This window comes from Micrasema longulum, unplaced genomic scaffold (assembly GCF_059751315.1).
Source record: "Micrasema longulum isolate JH-2025_06_02 unplaced genomic scaffold, ASM5975131v1 h1tg001562l, whole genome shotgun sequence".
NCBI lineage: Eukaryota > Metazoa > Arthropoda > Insecta > Trichoptera > Brachycentridae > Micrasema > Micrasema longulum.
This window is the reverse complement of record NW_028278745.1, coordinates 248243-274632: the sequence shown is the minus strand read 5'-3', so window position 1 is coordinate 274632 and position 26390 is coordinate 248243. Positions and strand designations below refer to the sequence as shown.

At 33.2% G+C, this 26390-nt stretch overlaps 1 protein-coding gene across 2 annotated transcripts; it reads left to right on the top strand.

Annotated features, from left to right (window-relative positions):
* Positions 1-43: 43 nt before the first annotated feature.
* On the top strand, positions 44-25440 carry Idh3b (isocitrate dehydrogenase [NAD] subunit beta, mitochondrial). 2 transcript variants are annotated; one of them, XM_088236483.1, is made up of 9 exons: positions 44-338; positions 3556-3612; positions 11543-11638; positions 13241-13357; positions 13930-14137; positions 16201-16364; positions 18141-18350; positions 19691-19827; positions 25242-25440. In XM_088236483.1, the coding sequence occupies exons 1-9, from the start codon at positions 297-299 to the stop codon at positions 25333-25335; spliced, it is 1125 nt and encodes a 374-aa protein (XP_088092609.1). In that variant the 5' UTR covers positions 44-296; the 3' UTR covers positions 25336-25440. The 2 variants fall into 2 exon arrangements, with proteins under 2 accessions (XP_088092609.1, XP_088092608.1); XM_088236482.1 differs by having other exon boundaries at positions 209-338; positions 3556-3648.
* Positions 25441-26390: the final 950 nt, after the last annotated feature.

The window sequence follows — 26390 nt, the reverse complement described above, 5'->3', positions numbered from 1 at the left end:
GCCAGTGTTTTTATACCTTATGGCAACATTTATTATGACTTTTATAATGATTAAAATAGTTTTAGAGAAGATTGTCGTTATTTATTCCTAGAATAAAATACAATAAAAACATCGAGATGTAAATTGACTTAAATAAGAATTTTAAATCAATAATCCAAAAATTACAATTTCCTGATATACCGCCTTTTTTTAATGAGGAAAACAATTTACATATTGGCAATACTTTTTACTGTTACGTCTTTGGTTGAAGGCTCTCCGCGAGATTTTTTTCAATTTTACATTTTCATAATCGGAAAATGTCACAAGTCAGTCGAAATTTCTGCAGAGCCTTAATCCAGGTACGAATTTTTATAACGAATAAATTTTAGTATATACTTTCACCACTCTTGTCATTTTTCCCAAGATTTAGATTATTTTTAACGATGCCTATTTAATTGATAACAGAATAAATTAAGGTTTTCTACGATACACGAGACCTCGGTATAATTATTATTTATTTATTTAAAAAATAAGAACCTACTTTTTTAAAAACCTATCTTTGCATACCAAATGCAATTTAGTGAATCAACTGTCATTTAAAAATAGTTTTAATACAATATAATGGTTAATAAAATAGTGAATCACTATTACTGCTCTTCTTATAAACAAAAAAAGTCTTTACATTAGTAATTTTATAAATAATACTTTCAAAGTATTTTTTAGTTAATGTAAAAATCTTACTATCCAATTTAAAAAAAGAATTACCAATGGTCTTACGATTTTTTCTTTCAATTTGTTAGCTACCACTATTACCATCATGTCATTTATCCTTAGGGTTGGCGGAGAAGATGGAACGCGACATGTGTCTCTCCTGACGTGCATTCCCAGCTTCTTCCATCTTACATTTTGTCATACATGACCTTCGATTGTGTATTTTTGTGAGATTTTGGTTTATCTGATCATGCCTTCTTTCTTGACCCTCTTTCTATATTACTATTTGTTTTCGCCAAATTTTTAGTCCCATAGAGTTGGGACATGTGTCTCAATAAATGTGAATAAAAAAACTAAAACGGCTTCCATATGTGGAGAGACTGGAAACTCTCGGTCTCACAACGCTGCAGGAATGGCGAGGAAGGGGTGACCTGATAGAGACATACAAGATATTCAACAGCCACTATAGCTGTCCAAATTTGGATCCCATGTTTAAGCTTAAACAAGATGCTCGTCTTCGAGGCCACAGTCTCAGGCTGGAGAAAACGAGATTCAATCTAATTCCACGGAAGCATTTCCTGAGCAATATGGTTGTTGATGGTTGGAATAAGCTGCCACAAGAGCTGATCTCAATGTGTAGTCTCAATGGGTTCAAACATGGACTAGATTTGTTTCGGAAAAGTTAAAGTGCGCCAACAACTAACTTTCATTTAAATAGATTTAAGCATATCAGCTTTAAGCTGCTCGCTTGAAATTAATAATAACAATAATATACTAATAAAATAAATGTATTTTTCTTAATTAATGTTAGTAAATATTTCTATATGTGGTTATATACAACTATTTTATAACATTTAGTAAAATTTTTGACCACAAAGTTAATACTTGAAATATTCAGTCATATAATTTCAAAATTTTGAAAATTGCAATGTCTATGTTTTCCACAGAGGGTGGAATACAAACACTGTTGGCTTATGTATAAGTCACTGCACAACTCTGCTCCGGAATATCTAAAAGAACTATGCATTCCAGATAAACTTGCTGACATACATCTTAGGCTTAGATCAGCTACATCTATGGCGATAGGAAAAGTTATTATACCTGTACGCAATCACTGCAATAAATTGTGTGAACGCGTATTTGCCATCACAAGCCCAATTACATCTATGGCGATAGGAAAAGTTATTATACCTGTACGCAATCACTGCAATAAATTGTGTGAACGCGTATTTGCGATCGCAAGCCCAATAGCATATAATGATCTCCCAGCATAAGTGTGAAACTGTAAGAGTAAAGTGGTGTTTTGGAAACAACTTGAAACCCACCTGTTCTCTAAATTATTTAAACAAATCTCTACCATGTGAAAGCAAAATACTGTTTTATTAAAAAGTTTAAGTTACATTAAAATCAATATTTTTAGAATCACTTTGTGAAGCGCCCTTGATTTATTGGATGGAGGACCATTAGCGACTATTTACCGACTGCATTTGACGGTGCTTTGAAAGGCCGGACTGTTCTGAGATATGATTTAAGTCGACTGATGGTGGCCATATGTCCACGTAGAGAATGAAAGTGGAAAGAAAAAGAACTCTTTATACATTGATTTCTCTCAAATTCGTTTAAGTGATTGCTTTTCAACATCATTTACTTTGCTTTCATTTTTTTTCTGCCAGTTCCATGCATCTTTTCCATACATAAGTGTCGGGACTGAAATTCCACTGTTTGTTACCAGTCTAGCTCTGATTGACATATTTTTGTTAGCAATCGTTAGATAATATCATATTCCCCTATCCGCATCTAGTAGTATATAGGGCACTGCATCTGTACATCAAATGCAGCATATCTGGATAATTTATGTTACATGGAAGGTAAAGTGGTCAGTTCTACGTTTGAGGCACCAGTCCAGGAACAATGAAATATTGCACTTTGCACCACCTAATATTTAGGAATCGAATCCAGGACCACATGGTAGAAGAACCCGTTAACTAGGAATTCCAATTTCAACACAAATTTAAGTCTCGAAACTAAGACGAGACTCTGAGGCCAAGTCTCAAAATTACGAGACTTTGAAACTATTCCATAATAATGATAATTCGTTTAAAAATTGTGCATGTAGTAAATAAATCACATCAAAACATACTTTTAATTAAACTTTTTATTCAAATAAATACAAAACATACCAACCGACCCCTATATAACCAAACATAGATCTCAATAGCTTAACTAAAATAACATAACAGAAAAATATTCTTCAATCAACAAATGGTTAAGGGTGAAGTCGGCTAGCAACCAGCAGCCACCGTGCTCCAGAGAAGGCTAAGAAAAAATATGTTCGGCTGATCCAGCACTGATCCAGCCTCAGTCTTATTAAAATTGGCAATTTTGACCTGGCGAGTGTGTTTTTTGCATTGGATTCTTAGAGTTGCCTGCGCTATCACTGAGATTGTAAAATTCTGCCTTCATTTTTATTATTGTATTATATAATATGATATTGTCATCATTATATATTTTCATTACTATGTAAATTATGCGCTAGCAATGCTTTGCTTACCCTTTAGAGAGTGTTAGGAATCATACTGCTGGTCTTGAAATTTCATTACTAGCATCTCGAGAGTCTCGATATTGAAAATGTCTCGAGACTCTAAATTTCGAGATCCTCAAGTTTCGAATCGAAGCCCCAGCGTCAACCACTACTCTCCGAGGCAAACCTATCACCATTCGATTTCCCTTTCCAGGAATTTTACCTGAGAGTAGCCATTGAGTCAAAAACACTTGTCCTCGCTCTATTTTACACTCAAGACTGTATCCGCCCTGACACAGAACAACAAAACTAATAAGATTCACTTAAACTGTTCTCTTTTCCAGGGTTCCCAAACATTTGGTAAGAGGGGGATTCACAGTACAGTATATAACTGTCAAGATGTAGGTATTCCGTCGGATCAACTTGTTACCTTCCCGGTGAGCTTGCTTGCATGTGTGTTCTATAATCCTTTTACTTTTGCATTACTATCTTTATCATTATTGGGAAACCACTTCTCTGAATATATTTACATCAATCTTTGCAACAAGGAATCAATGACATTTTTTTCTCTGAGTCCAGAATTGAATAAAGAAACGACAATCGTACCAAGAACTGACTTGATATTTATCAAAAACACGACAATAAAATAACATAAAAGCATCTTTTGATAAATGATCAATATTCCAACCAACAAAACATAATTAAATCACAAAAAAATGATAATATCCGGTTTGATGGACCAAAAATTTTATGAATTATCATTCATCAATGTGTGCAATTGTAGTGTTTGAAAAAGGATGGGCGCTCTGAAATGAAATTTTAGTTCTGTGCTTACGTAACAGAACTTATTTAATTATGCAGAATTACATCATTCAAAATGTATAATGTTTTAATATCAATTTGGAATCCAAATTGAATGGCTTAAATGGAAAATGCTGAAGAGGATTGTATAATCAGAGTGGTTTCATAATAATATGCTTAAATATTTGTAAAATAAACATATTTAAAACATTATTGACTTAAAACAGTGAAATTGTTGCCAAAAGCCATACAAGAAATAAAACATTCTTATTGTTTATTACAAATAATTTTATCAAAATTTGATTATTATTTGTTTATTACACTGACAAACCTTGTAAATTGGCTTGGTGAGTCTTAAAAATATATAATCTCTTTTGTATTTCGTAGTGTAAATTATATTTATTTAAATCATACAATTAAACTTTTTATTTCACATTATATATTTATGATTTTAACATTCTGAATTCAGTCTATATGATGTTAACATACTTACTAAAATATATAAAATCAATTGGAGATCTTTTATGGATGAAATTATCTGTAAATAAAGAAAAATATGGATTTAGCAGATGCTGTATGAAAACCAATAAAATTTGATGAAACTCGCAATATTTTGTAAGTATATTCATAAATTTAAGTACAAAAATATGTTTTAATGGCAATACTGAAAACAAAATACTTTGTAATTATATTTGAAACTTCTTCATTGTTTTAAGTCACTAGATGAACTAGTGTGAAATGTATTTATTTGGTGATTCGTTTTTCTTTTTGGTCAATAAAACAAAACTAGAAAATTGCGCAATGGTAGAAAGAAATACCGATAATTGAAAATTAGGTAAAAAACAATTTTTATCTTTTACTTAATACTAATATTTTTTCTAAAATCAATATTTCTGTTTTGGCTTTAAAATTGTATGTTGAAAATGTTTTATTCCCAAGTTTAAAACCAGACACCATCAAACTTGAGAAATTTTGTTAAATTGTTTCAAAATTGATTTTGTAACACAAATCGACCCTTCTTAGGCATAGAATTACATGATACACTCTGAAAATCATTAGTCATAATTTTTTAATATCTTTGTAGGTTCTTTTCACATTTTTGATATTAATATTTTTAAATACTGAATATTAATGATGATCAAGTCCTGTGTCCTGGAAAATAATAAATAATTGTGAATTTAATGAATAGTAATAATAATAATTTTTACTTGTGTATTTTTTTTTGCGTAATGATTTGTATTTTTTTATACTATTTATGTAAACCATAATGTAAAAGTTCATAGGGAATTTATTTAACGCAACTGAGGTGCTATTCTGAACTGCTCTCGTGGCACGAGAAAAACAGTTTTCTCGTGTATTTGTATGTAAATACACAAGATAATACGGCCACGAGAGCGTTTGGAATACCACCCCTGGTATGTTGTACACATCTCATATTATTTTTCTGCTATTTCTAGAAAATCAGCGTTATTACGAGTAAGTTTTTCTTAAGAATTTTTAAAAATATGGGACGAAAATAATTTCAACATTGCGTAGGAAGGGTCGATATGTATATATTTTTTTGTAGGTAACATTTTGGACTTAAACTCACTGATTGGACGTTTTCAAAATTAACCGTAGAAGCGCTAAATTGATTCCAAATTCTTCACACTGTAATACAAAACACCAAGGAATAACATTTCACTTCCAACATTATATCACTATGTCTAGGGGTATCTTTATACAAGGTTTATAAGTAAGGCCCAATATGTTATAATATAGCTATTTTTTAAAGTAATCTATTAAAAAAATACTACAACAATGTAAACAAGTAGTTCTCTTGTAATCAAGACCAATTTTTTTAAAAGAATAATAATGTGCTAATTTTTATATATACCATGAAAAAACTATGTTCCTATAACTTTTTTGTCTGAATTACTTTGTATAAGATGGCCTTTTGGCTATCTTGTGATGATTCAAATTACCATTTTGTAATGGTTTTAATTTACTATATTTGTAATTCATAATATTGTGAGTTGTATTCAGAAAGTAAGTTTCGTTTGTATTTCCCGCCGACAAAGCGCTGCGATCGCAGTTATGCGGTACTTTCTCTGACCTATTGAGAAGAATTTGTTGCCATTATGAGTTAGCTGACTGTTGCGTACACTTCGTGGTGCTTGTTTGAAATACCGAAAAAAATTAAAAATGCCTTTGCTTTTGAGATAAGGTCTGTGATTCGTTTACTCAATGCAAAGAATTTTAAACAAATCCATATTCATTAACGGATCTGCGAGGTGTATGGAAAATATGTGATAAGCGATTCAATGGTTAGGAAATGGTTGAGACAGTTCAATCATAAAAGAAGCTTATCCTCGGGGCACCACTGGTCAAACCTGAAGATGTTAAGGAGCTCGCCCCTTGCCCAATAGCCCGATATTTTTTTACGGATTTGGGTTTGGAAGCGAAGATTTAGCAAAATGATAACTCTCACCTTTCACACAGTAGAAGTCAGGCTCCTTAAAGACCTGCCCTTGGAGGGTTCCGTCACAATAGATCTTTACAGGTCGCAGTGATGTCGGGAGCTTGTATAGCACTGACCAACCAACCTATAAAGATGAGAATAAGTATAAAAGACAATTCAATAAAGATTGTGATAATGTGTATGAAGATGAATTAAGTGGGCGTCCATCTTTGATTTGTAATGAATTTGTGCAGGTAATGGAAAAATTAAATTAAAATGTAAACTGAAAGTTCACAATTTCTGCTCTCTTTATGGAATTTCCCAAAATTAAAAAATCTTCATGAAATTGTTAATGAAGAACTGGATTTTCGAAAACTTTGTGCTCGTTTTGTGCCGAAAACTCTTACTGAGGAACGTAAGCAGGTGGCTTCTTTTTATGAAGAGGGAATACAAAGCTATACTAGTGCCTACGAAATTCCACTAGTTTGCGAGTGATTTTGGCTCTTAAAAGCCAGAATCTCTCTCTTTCCGATGGCGCTACAGCCCATATCGAGCTATGGCCTCTAGCAAATTTCGCCTCCAACTCTGTCCCCAGCCGCCGTCTTCGAATTAACCACCCGGAGAAACTGCGCTTAAGAAAGTTAAATAATATATGCTTTAATGAAACAACAAAAAAACCTACCCTGGAAGAATTTATATAATGTGATACGTTTTAAATCAGTATTAAAGACAATGTGACAATGTGTAAAGTTATGTGACAGTAAAATATTATTACCGTCTAAATTAAACGCAAAAAATCACATGAAATTGTGGGCTAAAAGTAAAGAGGGATATTTAAATTTTTGATATAAAAAATTTTTTGTTCTTGTTTTTTTTTACCCTGTCAAACGGAACATACTTTCTGGATATACCTCTTATTAAAAAAACTATTGTTTTTGTATGCAGTATTTAAAAATACTTTTAATACGGATTATTTTTACAATGCCTGGATTATTACATATTTTAATTAATAGTGTGAAGATCTTACTTGTGGTAATTTCTCATAAGTCCGATCGACTTCTACATTTGTAAGTTTTGTATTTTACTTATAATAAGCATGTGTTTTTGTGCTTCTGGTTGAGTTTACGCGTGTGTGTGCTTACCTATTCATGCTTTCAGCAAGGAATAATGTATAGGGATGGTTACAATGTACGTATTACTTTTTATTTCTTAACCTTTTAATGCGCAAATGCTAAATGTGGTATTTTTTTAGATCGCCTACGATTAGGGCGGTGTCTCATACACTATTGTATTGAACTTGTTGAAATGTGTAGACTTTTACGGTCACTTTTATCAATATGTATCGTATTTTTTAGGTGATCTCGTGTAAGTTGGATTCGTTCCTATGTCTCGGCTACCATTGCAGGAGCCATCTTCAGGGTAAACTGTGTTGTTTAGAAAATAAAAAAAACTCCTAAATAACTTAAATAAAGACAGCGGGCTTGAATTGAACTGAATACGGTTCCCGGGGCACTACACACGGCAAAAATGACATTGAATGTGCCTACTGCCTACTGCACTGGTACAAATTACTAGTACATAAACATATAATTTTTTCCATATTACACATAGTTTTCCCTGGAGATGAATCCTTACACGGGATCACTTAAAAAAGATGATATATATTAGAGGTCGACCAGCCTTACGTGGCAGTTGACTAATTTAATAACTAAAATCCCTTACACCCCCCACCTTGCCACTCCCCGCACCTTGCAACTTAGTTGCAAACAGTCATTCGAGGTGAAGCATCGTGCGTGATTTCTATATGTACTTCCTATTATTCTTTAAATAATATGTCAGGATCATCAAAAGTAGTGCGTGGTGATGTTAGAACAATTGCTTACGCGGTTGTACAATATTGTGAATCAGAAAAGTTGCAGAAAGGGCCATTAATTGCCTTTGAAAATTTGATAAGACGAGCTGCCGCCATGACAGTTTTGTTGTATTATTTATAACTGAGTGCTGTCAGGATAGTTATTTTAACTAACCCATGTTAGTGATTTTTTTCGGAAAAAAAACTGTATCTGCCTTAACCATTTTTGTTTTATTTTTTATTTCATGTTTAAAAAAGAATTGTTCAGTTTCTATTAAATTAAGTATGAAAGTATTTTTATATATTTTTAAGCAAGTTTTGTATTTAAAAAAAAAAAACAAGTTTTTTTGTGTTTGTTTTATTTTGAAAAAATATTTTTCTATTTGGTCAGTTTTTATAACTTCATATTGTTTTGTTTTGTCAGGTTTAAACACTTTAATTAAATTATTTTTTCAATGTATAAACTTTATCTAGTATATATAATGTACTTTTTTTAATTGCAGTTCATTGTTTAATCGTACAACACTTGTCTTTGTAATTCAATTAACATTTATTAATAAACTACTCTAGTATATAATAATAATATAATAGTGAACGGGAATTTTAAAAAAGGTAGTAGCTTTGGACATGTGGAACGAATGGACGGCGAGCAAACGGCTAAAAGGATTTACAATGTTAATATTGATGGATGCAGAAAGCGAGAAAGACCGAGAAAGACGTGGCGTAATCGAATTCCATAAAAAACCATAATTACAATATTTCTTGAATTTGATTATGAATAGACCATGCTTATTTAAATAAAATGTAAATAAAATTAATTAAAATTGTCACAGTTAGATATTTTTGCTAAGAAAATTAAATAAATAAAAACATTTAACTAACAATTATTTCTACACCTGACAACATTGTCCATCCTATACTAGCGCCCTCACCAAACTGCCAAGTTAGGCTGGTCAACCTATAATAATATATCACTTTACCAAATGGACTGCAAATGTTTGAGATCACTGAATATTTCCAATTTTCTTGAAAACTAAATGGTTTTCAAAGTGTCATCTAAATTAAAGTTAAACATTTGGACAAACTGAAATATTGTAAATTAAAGTTGTTTGAAAAAAAATGTTTTTGATGCGCTGTAAAATTATCATTGTATTCACAAAAAAAAAACTTGCGCCTTGAAGGGTTAAATACCATAGCTTTATACAGGTTTCAGAAAGAGTGGCTGTATTTTTAAATTATGGTTCTAAAATTGTTAATACATCTAAGTAATATGCGGTTCACAAATTGCTCTGTTATAAAAAAAAAATATTGTAATAAAAAAAATATAGTAATTTTTTTGCACCGTAACAGGCCAGTAGGGCCCAATTACGGTGGTAAACTACAGCTCAAAAAACCCAGGTTTGAGAAAAATCACATTTAATTTTTTTGTTCTCACTGGGATCGAACCCGGAACCTTCCGTGTGTGAGTCAAATGTCTTAGCTATTACATTACAAAGGCCTCCATGAGTTAGGAAAATTTTCTTTTCATAATTTCCTATTGGTTTTAAGAAAAAAAAAAAAAAAAAAATTCAACTGTTGATGTAAATCCTTGCAATTACCGAATGCCAACCACTCCATAGTGATATTTAAGTAAAAATTTAAAAAAAAATTAATGCTTTAGGAAATTTATTACAAAGATAACAATTCTGTGCTTAGCAGGAAAAACGCTGATTGATTTGACTTATTTTTCTTTTCATCAGATTAAAAAATTGTTAAATTAGGTGATATATTAGTAAAATATGTTAATGTGGCTTTATGAAAATGATTGAAGTGCAAGATGCTTGTTTTACTATATTTAAAAACTATAATAAGGTATATGGCACATCAGAAATAATAATATGTAATATTATGGTGTTGCGAAGTTAGGTTTACTTATAATATATAGATACTGGTGAAAAGGATATTATATTTCTCATAAAAAAGGTACTGAATTTGATTAATACTGACTGCTTTTCTATCCATACATCCTGTCATTAATCAGATCTCTAGATTAGTCAAAATATAGTATTTTTTCTAATGATTGTATAACATTACCTACTGCATATTGCTTTCCTTAATTTTGATTCAGAAGCAAATTCGCATGAAGGTTTTCCCTTCTAAAGTCACTAATTTTTCATTTCCAAAATACCTAACCATGGTAATATGTGCATCATTGTTGTATATTTTTTACAGATTTTTTTTCAGTTATTTTTGTTCACCTTGTGGTCTAATGGTCAGCGCGTTTGCCTACTGTTCAAGAGGTCTCGTGTTCGTTTCCTGACATGGTTGACATGAAATATTTATTTGAAAAGGTGTTTTTATGCTCCAATATTTCACAGTCCCTAGACCTGAAGCGTAAGACTGACCATCTTATGTAACAAAAGAAAATAATGAGATATGCCACGGTTGATATATCAATGCAGTGCCCTATGCACCATAAGGTGCGAAAAGGAAAATAATGATAATGTTTTGTATTCAGAACATGAAAAAAAAACTGTTTACTTATTGCAAGTAAAGGTCTTTGTCTGGGTAGATTTAGAATACAGTTCTGTGTGTGTCTATTGAATCAAAATCCCGGGCGAGTGTTTTCAACCTACCACGCTTGAGGCCCCGGGTTCGATTCCTGGAAAGGTCAGCACATAATATTTGAAGGTTTTTTAAAGGTGGTTTTAAGTCAAATTATTTTATTCTGCCGGACTGGCACCTGAAGTTTAAGACTGATGAACTTACCTTCCTGTAACAGATGATCAAGACACGCTGCATTTTATTTAACATTGTAGTGCCCTACGCATCATCGTGTGCAGCTAAGGGTTTGAAGATGATGATGATTGGAAATAATGTAAAATAAATATTTACACTATGTGTGTTGAAATTCGACCAAAATTTTATTTGTACTTAGGTAATTCTAAAAATGTATTATGACTGTTTTTAAAAAAAAAAATTATCTTCAGTCCCAACTAGGGCTTCCAGTCTCGTCACGAATTTGAGTCTCAAGGCTGAGACCAAGTCTCGAAATTTTAAGACTATTTGATACGATAATTTGTTCATAAAAAATAGTGCATGTAAGTGTTTTGAATCGCATTGCCGGTCTTGAAATAATTTGGATGCTGGCATCTCGAGTCTGGATATTAAAGACGTCGAATTTTACAAAAAAATACCTTCGAAAGGAGTGCTTTACACAACCAATATTATTTTGTAATATTTTTTTGATGATTTTTAGCAAAGGGGTAAAAATGAAGGCAGGACAACGTGCACTCTCATACCAGGAGATGGCGTCGGACCTGAATTGGTTTATTCCGTTCAAGAAGTCTTCAAAGTATGTACTTTTAATTCCAATTTATTTTGTTTGATATTATTTTCAACAAGTCCTCTAATTTTGTATACAGTTTTTAAAATAATTCTCAATAGACTCTCAAAAGATTCGAGTTTGTAAGTGAAATTTCTCGGTGATCATTCATTGTAATTTATCATAGAAATAAAAGTTAAATAATAAGTAAATCTCAAAATTTGGACTCTCATTGCTATTGCGACATCTTTAAAACTGGTATCTTTATTATAAAATTTAAATGTATGTATTCAAAAGCGGTAAGGACAGATAATTCAAAATTATGTAATAGTAACTGTATTTAATTATTCTTCCACTGTTTTTCTGTAGATGGCTTTAGGAGTAAGTAGTGGTCGAAGTAAATAGATTATACACCTCGTGCAATAAACTTGTCATCTGTCAACATAACCTCATAGAAACATTAGTCTATTTTTGTCTGCATCATAAAGTTATTCTCGATTGAAAATTTCAGTTTATGAGCCAATTTTCGTCATTTGCTGGAGGTTTTCATTTTTTGCTTCAATATGAAGAAACCTGCGGCTAAAGCTCATCAAATGCTCTCAAATACTTACGATGATTCGGCCATTGGTGAAAGGACGTGTCTTGAGTAGTTTCAACGGTTTAAATCGGTGATTTTCACGTCGAAGATAGTTACAGCAGTGGATGAGAGAAGATTTTTGATGCAGAACTGGAGGCATTACTTTATGAAGAATCGTGTCGAAAGTCAAGAAGAATTGGCATGGTCATTGGTAGTGACTCAATAAGCAATTTCAAAACCCCCCAAAACCATGGAAATGATTGAGAAGTAAGGAAATTAGGTGCTGTATCCGTTGAAACCAAGAGACGTCGAACGGCGTTTGTTTGCTTGTGAACAGTTGCTTGAAAGGCAAAGACGGAAGAGATTTCTGCATTGCATTGTGACTGGGGACGAAAAATGGGCCTATTACGATAACTCCAAGCTCAGAAAATCATGCAAATTTCCCGGCCATGCTTCGATGTCGATGGCCAAATTGAATATTCACAGCTCTAAAGTCGTGCTCTGTATTTGGTGGGACCAGCTTGGCGAAGTGTATTTTGAGTTATTAAAACCGAGTGATCGTTTTCAAACACAATTAATGCGTTTGAGCCGAGTTCTGAAAGACAAACAGCCACAACACAACTAGAGACAGGATAAAGTTATTTTGCAGCATGACAGTGCTCGACCCCATGTTGCGAAAGTTGTCAAGACATAGTTGGAAACATGGGAAGTTCTACCTAACCCGCCGTAATCTCCAGACGTTGCTCATCGGACTATCATTTGTTCGATCAATGGCACACGGCCTGGCTGACCAGCACTTCTGGTCTTATGAAAAAGTAAACAATTGGATCGCTTCAAAAGATGTTCAGTTTTTTCAACACGGGATTCGTAAGCTGCCCGAAAAATGGGAAAAAGTAGTGGCCAGTAATGGACAATACTTTGTTGTATCTCTTTGTTGTTTCCTTTCAATTATGTTGTATCCCAACTCAATATAGGTCTTTTGGTCTCATAGAGTTAAGGGTGCTTTTGTAATATACATGTACTTTTGATTTAATAAAGAATTATTTTTGTTATAGGCAGCCAACGTTCCTGTTGATTTTGAGACCTTCTTTTTCTCGGAGGTAAATCCGACTCTCAGTGCTCCATTGGAAGATGTTGCCAAGTCTATTACCAAGAATAGAATTTGCCTGAAGGTTAGAAACAGTATAATCTTTGTCTCCACCAAAATGTGGTACTTGTGATATCATTTATTCAAGACGCTTTAAAAATAGACAAAAAAATGATAGGAAAAGCCCTAGTTTTTGAAATGTTTTTCGCTGTGTGGAAGGAGCGCTTTCACCGCTGATTTATATAAAGCTTCTCTCTCGGTTAAATAGTACAGATTTGAAACCAAATATCTTCCTTAGGCCCAATTGCATATAAAAAAAGTTATGTTAAAAAATATCGTTAATAATTGTTGCGTTTTCATCAAAATGAACAAAATTTGTTGCTTGAAAACGATTGAACGAACAACTAAAAGGATCTAGGGTGCGAATGTTGATGAATGTGGAAAACGAGGAAGACTGAGGAAGATATGGCACCACTAAATCCAACAAATACTTGAAGACGGACAAGACTTCTGCACTGACTGACAGCTCTACAATAAATGCAAAAATTAATGATACTTGCATAGTACATTGCGCTGTTGCCAAAAGACTTATATTGTTACAAATTGCAATAACCGGGAGACCATGACTTCATGTAGCAATTTTAATTGTTTGTATAGGGTATCCTCGCTACTCCGGACTTTTCCCACACCGGAGAACTCCAGACCTTGAACATGAAACTGCGCAATGAGCTGGACCTGTATGCCAACGTAGTCCACGTCAAGTCTCTTCCCGGAGTCAGGAGTCGCCACTCCAACGTGGATTGCGTCATCATCCGCGAGCAGACCGAAGGAGAGTACTCCGCCTTGGAACACGAGGGCGTACCAGGTAATCCCCGACAATAATTTGACAATCGTCAAGCTACTTTTAAAATTATTATGAAAATAAAACTTTGTTATCAGTGTTACACAATTTTATTATTTTACAAAAACACAACTATAGTTTCGGGAGAGCACTCCTCCCATCGACGGGTGATATAAAACTAATATAATAAACACAGAATATTGTTCATAATGTCATCGAATCTAAACAAAAAATAAACAGATTAATCAGTGAAACTTAGAGCAGGGGGTTTTTTTTCCTTATCTAAGGTGTTGGCATATGAATGGATGGTTATCTTAAGTACATATATGAAAACATGGACAGAGCATTAAGTCGAATTTATTTCTTAAAATTTAGCACATAGGTGGAAGTTGCAATAAGTAAGTCTAAGATTTAATCCGTTTTGTGGACGACATCCGCTGTTTTTATCAAGGGTCATCCCGTCAACTAGAACCTTCCTTAACCACATTAATCTCCTACATCACAATATAAAATTCACCCTGGAATCCAATGATGACAATTCCCTAAACTTCCTAGACTTAACCTTAAAAATCGAGAACAATAAAATTGCATTTAATATTTACAGAAAACCCACTCTAACACTGATAACAAAGTTTTATTTTCATAATAATTTATAATGAAGTGTTACGAAGTGAATGCCGATTTAATTTTTAAAAAAAAACTTTTTATATTTATTTATGAATTTAACATTTACAGTAAAACCTCATTTTAACGTTCCTTAATTTTACATTTTCCCGCTTTTTACATGGAAATATTTAGGTCCCATTTTTTTTCCATACATTCTCATTCAAATATTGCCCCCAATTAACGTTTTTTACGTTTTTCATAACCCCGGTTTTACTTTGAAAATTTTTCAAAACTCATTCGATCTGTCGAAAGACAATGAGCCGCGCGCCGCCGCGTGAATTGAGAATAAAATCGAGGTAAATAAAAAAATGTGTAAATTGTTGTCTCAAACTAAATTCAAAGTAGGTGCAGTGTAATTGACCATTTTGTTTAAGTGTCTAATTTTGTCATTTTAATAAATAGTGACATGCAGTTGACGCATGTTTACGAATAGTAAAGTCTTTACATCAATAAATTACCATGTTGAAAATTTGGCATTAGAAATATTAATTAAAGTTATAAACATTATGTGAAAAGAAGATAATTCAAACAGTTATCATAAAAGTGTGAAACAGTTTTGCAACGAAGTAAATGACAGTTGAAATTCTGTTGTGCTATACTAAAAAAAGTGATACCATATAAATAAAAATTCTTAATATTTAGGCAAAAAATCATTAAATGCATTTTATGCTAATTTAAATTTTTATTTTCGTGTTTTTAAGGTTAAATACCTACATAAAATTATTTAAACATATTTTTTTTAATCAATAAAAAATAACACATTTAGTTTTTTTATTATTTTTATTATTTGTTTATTTTTCCATACACATATTAATTACAAAGAGATATAATTACAAAAATACACTTTAGAAAAATATATCTTAAAATTAAGCTATAACATGAATTTGAAAAAATGCCCACAAAGACTTCAGCGTCTGAGCGTGGGCCATTCCTTTTTTGATTAATAAAAAGTTTATAGCGTATATATATCGCATAACATGAACACGAAAAAAAGGAAAAGAAAAAGAATATAAAAACTAAATTAACATATGCTAATATTACAAAAAACATGATTTATTTGCAGAATGCATTTATTTTTAATTTTAATTGATTTTTTAAAGAATGTGTCTATCTGTTCCTTCCATGCTGATCCAAGACCTCAAACCTACTTTAAAATGTATCAGTGATTTGTAGTAGTGCTTCAAAAAATGCAAAATATTTTTAATTAAATCATTGAATAATCCCCAATTATGACAGTTCTTACAATTTTTCTGCAGTATATTTAGTATAGTCTAGTACAATAATTATATTTTTATGTAATTTCATTTTTTCCATACATTTTTCATTTCCTCACTTCAGAGTTTTCCTCAGTTTTACACTTTTTTTAAATACAATTTCACAATGAATTAATATCACAATTAATAATTTTTTTATCTTTCTAGGTGTCGTGGAGTGTCTGAAGATAGTTACAAAGACAAAATCACAGAGGATTGCCAAGTTTGCATTTGACTACGCTACTAAGAATGGACGCAAGAAGGTGACCGCTGTTCACAAAGCTAACATCATGAAACTCGGAGATGGCCTCTTCTTAAAAAGCTGTACTGAGGTAAAATGAGAAGTTGTATGAATGTAGTGAAAGCGAGATTTGTGTGCAAAGACAGAATGTTATGGCATTCTATCCTCTCTGCCTACTGCTACGGTGAAATGGCGTCACGCTTTGATTGCTTTTTTTTTTTGCCAATCTCGGAACAAATGCAAATATTTATATTCTGTTTCCAACTAGCATATTATAGATAAATATCGATTTATTTAACTCGGCTTCGGTACGATTCAAAAGGAATTCCTGCAGACTTCTGTTGTCCTGGCAGGCGGCCACCTATGACAATTGTTCGACTTTATTCGGCGGAACTAAGGGACGCGAGATTGACGTGGGAGAGGCGAGATTGCTGGCTGGTGATAGTGTCTCCTGGAAGCGTGTGGTGATGTCTACATGTTCCACTTAGAGGCAGATGTGGAAAAAAAAACAAAGTTTAATTGTAAACAAACATTGAGGGAAGATTATCTTTAATGTATTAGGTGTTGACATAAATTATGTCTGTTTTTTCCAAATCCAAATATGAGAACCAAAAGTAAAACAAAATGGTGAAGGTTTAACGTCACTCAAAAGAAAATTTTCTCTAAAAGATTTTGTGTTTGCTTTTATTTATTTATTCATTTGTTTTTCCATTATAAACAAAGATTAATAATAAAAATAATGTGACCTCACTGGGGTTACCCGTGCCGAGGACACTTAACAATATACTTTTTTAAAAGTATTTTTACATGTGAGAATAAACAAAGAAGACTTAATATACAGAGATTATTAACAAAATGTTAAGACAGTTTTAAACACTACGTATTTAAGTTTATATTTAATTTATGTACACCTATATTATTTATATTTGTTGAGCAGTCGATTCAATATTGGTTTGGGCGAATGAGACAATCCATTTTACTTCTACCCAGATCCATTATGCATTTATTTATAGCCTTTTTGACCATTTTTTCATTTCTAATTGTTTTAATAGACAGTGGAAGTAGGTTATAGATTTTAATTGCATAATACTCAAAATCCCATGGTCCGAAAGTGGTATAGGTTTGTATTTGTTAAAGTTGTCTTTGTGTTGAGGATCTAGTGATTGTATTATTTGTATGTGTTGTATTTTTGGGGTTGTCTTTCATTTGAGTGAGGATAGTTTTTGAATCTGTAAGCGAGTATTGTTACATATATATAAATATATAATATTTGATTACATGCCTTCAAAATGGAATGTTAAGTAGACGAATGTGCGCATTTTCAACACCTCCTTCTGTTCACGTTCAATCGAGGGAATAAAGCTGCTTGCGATATTTATAGGAGCATTGACTATCGGACTTTTCTAACACCGGTATTTTTTCAATATTACAATTTCAAATATCGGAAACCCAGTATTTCGATACTTTTGCTAAATATTTAATAATTACTTAAAAATCATAATCTTTTTTGATTCACCCAGTTTTTAGGTTAAAATCGTTGTAAAATATGAAAATCCTGGAAAAAAAAGTGTTTCTAAGTAAATTAGCGATAATTATTTAAATTCACTGTTTATTTTTAAATAAATTATTGTTGAATATTATTTTATCTGGGCAATATTTTATATTATATAAAATCATGATTGACAATGTCTGCCTTTATTTGTATGTAACAAGAATTTGTTTAGTCTGCCACCAGTATGAAGATGTCAGTCACGACGAAACCCGGTCACTGGTGACAATTGTAAATAAAAGTGGAATGAAACTAAATACAATATTTGTATTATTATAATATTATTCCAATCTCCTTCTAAATGCGAGTTGTTCACAGATGGCCAAGCTGTACCCCAAGATCCAGTTCGAGCAGATGATAGTGGACAACTGCACCATGCAGATGGTGTCCAATCCTCACCAGTTCGACGTCATGGTTACCCCCAACTTATACGGCAACATCGTGGACAACCTGGCCTCGGGGCTGGTGGGAGGGGCGGGGGTGGTGGCGGGGGCTTCCTTCAGCGCGCGCTGCGTAGTCTTCGAACCGGTGAGAAAATATTAATACTAGAATCATTTGAGGGGATTTAAAGCAAAAATGCCACTGTTGACGATCGCTGTTTTAGGGAAGACGAACAAAACTAGACTGGTATGATTTTCAAGAAGCTTAAATGATATTATGTAGGCTGTGAAATTTAAGTTGTCTGTGTCCAGTCGGATGGACGATACAGTTCTGTGTGTGATATAGAACCAAAATCCTGGACTACATTGAAAGCATCCACCACATACCCGAATCCGTTTTAAAGACTAAATGTCATTCTTCGGATTCACTCAAGATAGAGGCAAGCAATTTTTTTTTGTTACGAATTTATCATATTTCTTCCTCTACTAACCAAATTCAGTAGGGAAAAGCGCAAACAAATATTTACATTTACAACTTTCAATGTCCCTTTCACTGTCGCTCTAATTCCCCCTCCTCATCGTCTGCAAGGCAGGGACAAGGGGAAGTATAAATAAAATAAATAAATAAATAATTCTAATATAATCCTGGACAAGTGTTTTCCATTCGGTGGCTACTCTCAGGTAAAAATCATGAAAAACAAAATCGAGTTAGGATTAGTCGGCTTTGTAGTGTAGTCAGCCATTCGCTTACCATGTTTCAGGTCTCTGCTCCTGTCTTATGGCAAAACGATGCATCTCAAAAAGGTCGAACTGAGATAATCGCTTTTAAAATGTTTTATAGAAATTAAATCAGAACTTTTCCATAGTTACGCCAAGTTGCCAATTGGTTAGGAAGCTTTATAAAAAATAATCTTAATTACCATATGACAGATCTCAGAGAGTAGAATATTTTGAGCCGTATTACGGCAAAACGATGCAACTATAGATGAATCGTTTTGCCATCAGCCAGGAGTCTGGTTCAATTCCAGGTAGAGTCGACATGAAATATAATTATAATTACACTGTTATATTTAATTGCCTCTGGTTTAGCACCTGAAGCGTAAGACTGATCACCTTACCTTCCATGTAACAAAAATGATCTAGATACGCTGCAATTGGCATACCAATGCAGTGCCCTATGCACCGCTGGGTGCAGATAGGAAAACAATGATGATTTTTTAAAGTTCAGAATTCTGTTTTTATGTTAATGTGTAATATGTTAATATGAGCAGCTCCCCAGGGATTTGAATCCAGTCCTTGTCTACAAAAATTTGGACAAACTCAAAATATTGTCATTATTATTATGTTTAGTTTCCCTTCAATTTTCAAACTTTTTTTTATTTATTTCGGTTTTGAGTTCCAGTCAGTCTCACCTCAAGAAATCTAAATTCGTCTCCACTTATTTGATGGTGGGGATTTATTTGAAATTAATTTCTTTTTCATTTGCAGGGTGCACGTCACACCTTCTCCGAAGCTGTCGGTAAAAATGTCGCCAACCCGACAGCAATGCTACTATGTGCTGTCAACTTGCTATCCCATATTAACTTGCACAGCTACGCAACGCAGATCAAAACCGCCGTCGACAAGTAAGATACCATACATTCCAATTGTGTTTTGCGTGTCCCGCTAGCATATTCGTAGATACCTGTCGCGTTATCTGTTCGGGATGTCTCGGAATCCACCAAAAGTGACTTCATAAATAGCAGACATTCCAGATGGAGAAACCTGATGTGTTATCCACCCCAGTAATAACCAAAACAAGCCGAATTCTTTTATAAGACATTTATGGCGTAGCCGAGATACTAAAATGAAAACAAGAATGTTTGTGCTGAGTGACGTTAGCAGGCAATTATTATTATTCTTTGAAGTGGGGGTCAGTACTATACAAGCTCCTGACGTCACTGCAATCTGTGAAGATGTGACAGATCCCCGTGAATAGTTCTCGCCCTCCAAGCCCAGGTATTTAAAGAGTCTGACTACTGCGTGGAAGGTGAGAGTTCTCATTTTGCTAAATCTCCCCCTTCAAGTACAGATCCGTTAAGTATCGGGCTATTAGGTAGAAGGCGAGCTCTTTAACATCCTCAGGTATAACCAGTGGTTTTTTTTATGACATAAAGCATCACATTCACATAAAATGTGTATACTCATCTGCACTGCAGAACCTACATAACCTACATCTAGAAGTTTCAAAAAGGTTAATTCTATAGTCCTTAAAATTTAAGATGATTAGAATGACAGTTGTCAGAAAAACTGACGACATAACTTTGTAGTAACGTCTAAGGAGTGATTTATATTGACACACGAAAAATCATTCGTATTTGGTAAGTTAATTAATTTTTTTAATACAATTCTTGACATACAAATCAACATAAATATGTAAAATCAGCTTTAAAACTAAAAAAAAACTAAAATAAGCCTAATTATTAATGACGTTTTTACAAGGTTATATCATTTTGCAAAAACGTTAGAGATGGGACAAATTGATCAATGTAAATTGATTGATTAAAAAAATATATCGTTTCATAATGTTCCCAAAAAAAGTATAAATGTCTTATTTTTGGTGAATAATGAATAATGAAAAATCAGTTTTAAAACTAAAAAAAACAAAAATAAGCCTAATTATTAATGACGTTCTTACAAGGTTATATCATTTTGCAAAAACGTTAGATATGGGACAAATTGATCAATGTAAATTGATCGAATAAAAAAAAAAATCGTTTGATAATGTTCACGAAAAAAGTATAAATGTCTTATTTTTGGTGAATAATTGTATTCAACACACTATAATAGGCTTGTTTTTGCGTTTTTTTTAATCAATTTTCAGAAACAGAGTTTCATGTTTGCATGAAAAAACTGATAAAATCGATTTGATCGGTACAAGATCAGTGATCAGTAATTTCCCATCACTATTGATTTGAGTTTGACAGCTGTCATTCTAATCATTTTACATTTTAAGGACTATAGTAAGGTGTTCGTTCAATCTGCAGTGCCCTGGGCGGGTTCTACTGATAACCCTCATTTGATCTCGGCTGAGCTTCATTAGGTACACCTTTGAGAGCACCCCTTTATCAGATCCTTTGCGTGGTGCTGACCAGGTAGTTTTTGCCAGAGCATTATTTATTTATTAAGGACACCTTCGAGACTGGTCTCAGGTCTCAGGAGACCAGTCTCGAAGATGCCGGGAAAGTGATGAAACCGGTCACTGGATATTCCAAATTTGTGGATTAAAGTATCACTCGTCTTTTATTTATATAATAAATTTCAATGATAAATAAATAAATAAAAAAAAAAAATTACGGGGAGCACATTGAGGCAACCCACCGTAAGGCTCAGGGCTTGTGGGGGCTATCTCAGCTCCCAGCCTTGCCAATCCATCAGCTACTTTGTTACCGTCGATGACTGAGTGTCCAGGTACCCAAATCAATGTTATATTGTTACACTCGCTGACATAATTAAGCATCTGTGGGCATTCTAAGGTTAATTTAGAACTTATCTCACAAACAGTGTTAATTAATAACGAGCGCCTCCAAAACATTCCGAATGGGAGACATATTTCTGAGTGATACCAAAGCATCCATGATGGATAACGCGTTGGGTATTTATGAATGTGCGTCCTGCTATGCCCGGTGACCGTGAAGTTTTTTTTATAGTTCTTTCAATTGTGCTCTAGTCGTAGACAATATAATTCGAAAGAATCTTCGACCGCATCAATAAATAATATTCGTCTACTAACATTTGGACATATTAAAAATATTCTTATTGGATTCGCTTTCTAGAAAGTGTTATGGTTGAAAAACAAAGTTTAATTGAAATTTTTATACAATTTAATTCTAGCATACTCCGAGAAGGCAAAGTGAGGACAAAAGATTTGGGAGGCCATTCCAACACTATAGACTTCACTCACGCTGTCATTGCCAAACTTGATTTGAATATGTTAAGGGTATACCACCACTCTACAATATTCTATTTTACTCTTCATAGTTCGTGATTCGTATTAGAACAATTTTACTTAGTAATTTTTATGACAAAATTTTGTTGAATGTATTAGACACTTCAACTTAGCTCTAAGAAAATGTATCGAATTCAGTTCCGATTAAATGCATGAAGAAATATTAGTTAGAAATTGTTGTTGCATTACGTATATACAAAAGCTGATTGATATTCTCCACTGACCTATTTCGAAGTAGATGATAAGTTTTTGTATCTTTTTTTTCGATGTAGTCCCCTTGAACTTGTATCCACTTATTACAGCGATGCTCCAAAATTTCTATAGCTTCCAGGTCCTCGATTACGATGTGAAGTAAAAATTTATCTTCAATTTTATCTACAAAGTAAAATTAAGTTTTCTGTATGAAAAATAGAATATGTTTACCATTTTTTTTTCTAAACATGTTCAATTATCGGTTACCGACGAAGATACTTTGATTTTTCATACAAATATACCCACTTTCGTACATAAATATCGATAGCCGTTCATAATCGCGGCCCAGGGGTGCAATTATGAATCTTCTCTATTCCCTAGAGAGTGGTTAATTTAGGGATGTTTATTTTTTCCATGCGACAAATTTTTGCTTCATAATATGGCCACGCTGGTGATTAAACGTCGAAAACATAAATATTTTCATTTAGAACATTTTTGCGACCTTAAGCATCACCCAAAACACTTTATTATGTTGAATTGACCAAACCGTATAAGTTTTATTTCTGTTTTTGAAGCAGTTTTATACATCATTTGACGTTTAACTATCAGTGTGGCCATTATATGAAGCAAAGTGTCACCGCATTAAAAAAATAAAAATCTTCAAATTAATCAATCTCTAGGGGTAGAGAAGATCCAGAATACCACCACTGGTAGAGCATTTGTCCGGCCCCTGCCAACCACTCATCCACACAGCACGTGACCTCGTTGTCCAACAGAGGGGCTTGAAGTCGTTTTGTGGACGTCTTTATATGCTCTAACTATGAAGCAGACGTAATAATTATAATATGTTTAACAAAAAATTTAAGAGAGAGTTATTTTGCAGAAAGAGTGGGATGATTTTCTGTTTTTTCATCTCTCGTTTGTTTTTCATCTCTCGTTTGTTTTTCATTTTTAGGTTTAAGCCACTTTATTTGCCGTGGAAAACTATACAATCAACACTGGTTTCTTTTCACTAATACCAATGACGCTTCAGCTTAACAATGAAGTATCCAAAGACAGCTCGGTCAATGTGTTCTTACAGCAAAGACAGACAAAAATAAATAATAAGCTCACTTTTAGATAAATGAAGCTCACCTATGCGGCAATTTCTTGTCTCGCTAGGAAAATAATAATCTGTTTCCATGTTTTTGTTGTTTATAATTTAATATTATTTTAAACATCTAATTAATTAATATTTATATACCAATCCATATCGGTTAGTTTAGTAAATTTGTGTATTGGTGTTTTTAATTAAAAAAAAATAAATGAACACAATTTTTGAATATTATGTATCTTTTTTGGGTGATACTGTGTATGTTGGATTTGATCCGACGTTTCGGCTACCATTGCAGGAGCCATCTTCAGGGAAAACAGGCCATCTTCAGGTTTTCCCTGAAGATGGCTCCTGCAATGGTAGCCGAAACGTCGGATCAAATCCAACATACACGGTATCACCCAAAAAAGATACATAATATTGATAACAGTGACCGTGAAAACCTTCGCACAATTTTTGACTTTACCGAAAAATAAAAAGTGGTAGAAAGCTGATAACAATTGTCCATCTCTTTCTGCCACAAATATGTATAAAAAGCGCCCCTCTTGAAGTAAAACACTTTGTAATTTGTCTTTAGATTCGTAATTAGAATTTTTCCTGTTGCAGTATACTATCATCTGGCAAAGTGTTAACTGTTGATATTGGAGGTCAATCTAGGACCACTGAATTTACTGCGGAAGTTATAAAGTTGATGAAGTTATGAAGGGTTACATTGAGGTTACAATATTCCAATTTGTTTTGTAGTTCCATACTTTGCATTAATACAAGTAAAGAATACGTAAAAATTCTCATATATTGTAGTGTATTCGTATCATTCATTATTGTTGTAAATTATGGTGTATGAAGCTTATAAAAATTATACAACTTATCTGTAGAAATATGTGCAAAAGTAATTTAGTTATTAGCACTTTTAATCCTAAAAGGCCGTTTTTTTTTTTTTAAAAGAAGTATTTGCGTTTTTATGATTTACCCAAATATTTAATTTTGAGGGCCATTTTCAACGAGTTGTAAATAACTCACTATTAAAAAATGGAATCAAGTTAGGGTAGAGTGGGTTTCGAACCACAGACCTTTGGTCCATGAGTCCGAGACACTAGCCACAGGACCACAACCCGATTTTATATATATATAAGTTATTGTCTTTTATAGGAGCTAGGACCATAAAAAAACCCTTAAAAGCGCCCAGTTTTATCTGCCTTCTTTGGATGCACGTTTTACAAATACGATATTTATTTTTGAAAAAAGCGAAACTCGCCAATACGGAAAATATCTTTCTAATACTCTTTCTTTAAAAAAAAACAAATTGGGTCAGTTTTTGGGTAGGTGAAACGGGAAAACTAGGCCTCGATTTTGTAAATTTTAGCTAGGCATAATCAGCCTGATGTGCAATTGTCTTTTTCACACAGGGGGAGGCGTCTGCGAGAGTGATAGAAAAACTACTGGAATACCTATTCATAAAACTTAATTCATTTTTTAAAATTACTTTAAAAATGATAACACCACTACTGTCTACGCAGATTTGGTACAACACCGTTGATCACCCAAGATATCCATAGCCCGTGTAATATTTAATAATAAACATGTAGTATTACCAGTTATTTTTAAACCATGTAGGAAAATTCGAGTCCAAAATATTATTTATTTAATTAGTTGTGTAAACAAAATATGTTATGTGCTTTAAATTAATAATATCCTCACAATAATTAACAATCTTCAAAAACATGTGAATTTCTTTTCCAATTTTTCAACTATTGTTAATTTTTCAGAGTGCTGAAGGCAGGCAAAGTGAGAACTAAGGACATCGGTGGCCAATCTAACACCATCGACTTCACCCACGCCGTTATTGGTAATCTCAAGTAGACCAAAGATGATGTACACTCGTACATAAGCGCTAATTTATTTATTTATTGTATTTACACACCTATTTATCTGAAACATGCTAATAAAATTTGTTATTTATGTTAATGTTGTCTATTAATATTATATATTACCAACATGCTTCAAGTGAACTTCGGTAGCCATGACAAAAACATCAATAGATCTGTGGAAAAATCAGTGGAGAGCTAAAAAAATATTACTTTTGATTAGTTAGGTGACCTTTTTTAATTCTTCGAGATTTTTCAGCTATTTTCCCTTAAAACGTATTAAATTTTAATTTTTACTGTAACGTCTATGGAATTTATCTCAAATTCAGTAGATTTTTGTAAAATTTGTGATTGGCAACACTGTTTGTTACACTGAAATGAGGCGGTCAGCGCAGAAGTGACGTAACCCACAAAAAGTTGAACCCACCTTTTCCCGTTCATTAATGGATGGTACTGCTCACACTATTATCAGTACAACACCCCATGGTACATGGCAAAACTTTAAATGCAATTACCTCAGTTCCACGTGTTTGTGGGTTACTTAACTTCTGCGCTGACCACCTTAAATATGAAAGAAAGAATTCGATTTATTCTCCTTTATTTTCGTCGCAAGCCAACTGATCAATTTATAAAATGCAGTTTCAAAATATTAGTAAACACTATTGATTTACTAATTAATATTTAGAAAATCTTCTTCTTCTTGCGGTGCCTTGTCAGGTCGGTCCTGCGCTACTCTTGTATTCCGCAGCCAGGACAACTGCTTATTGGATATACTCGCCATAGTGATTCCTAGGAAAAGATGACCAGAGTGGTTTTCCGTTGCCTTTTCTGGTGGATTTTTCTGTCGGGGTTACCTTCCCTTAGCTGGATAATTCTGGTTTGGAGGCGCCAGAAACGCCTTTCATCCTCTCGTTATCTGCTGTGATCACACCGTTACGAGTGTGATCCCATTTCCCGGGATCCGCGACGTGGACGCTAACGAGTAGGACTAGTCAGTAGTGTTGCCGGTGGAATGCAACTGGGCGTTCGCAGCATTTTATAGAATCACAC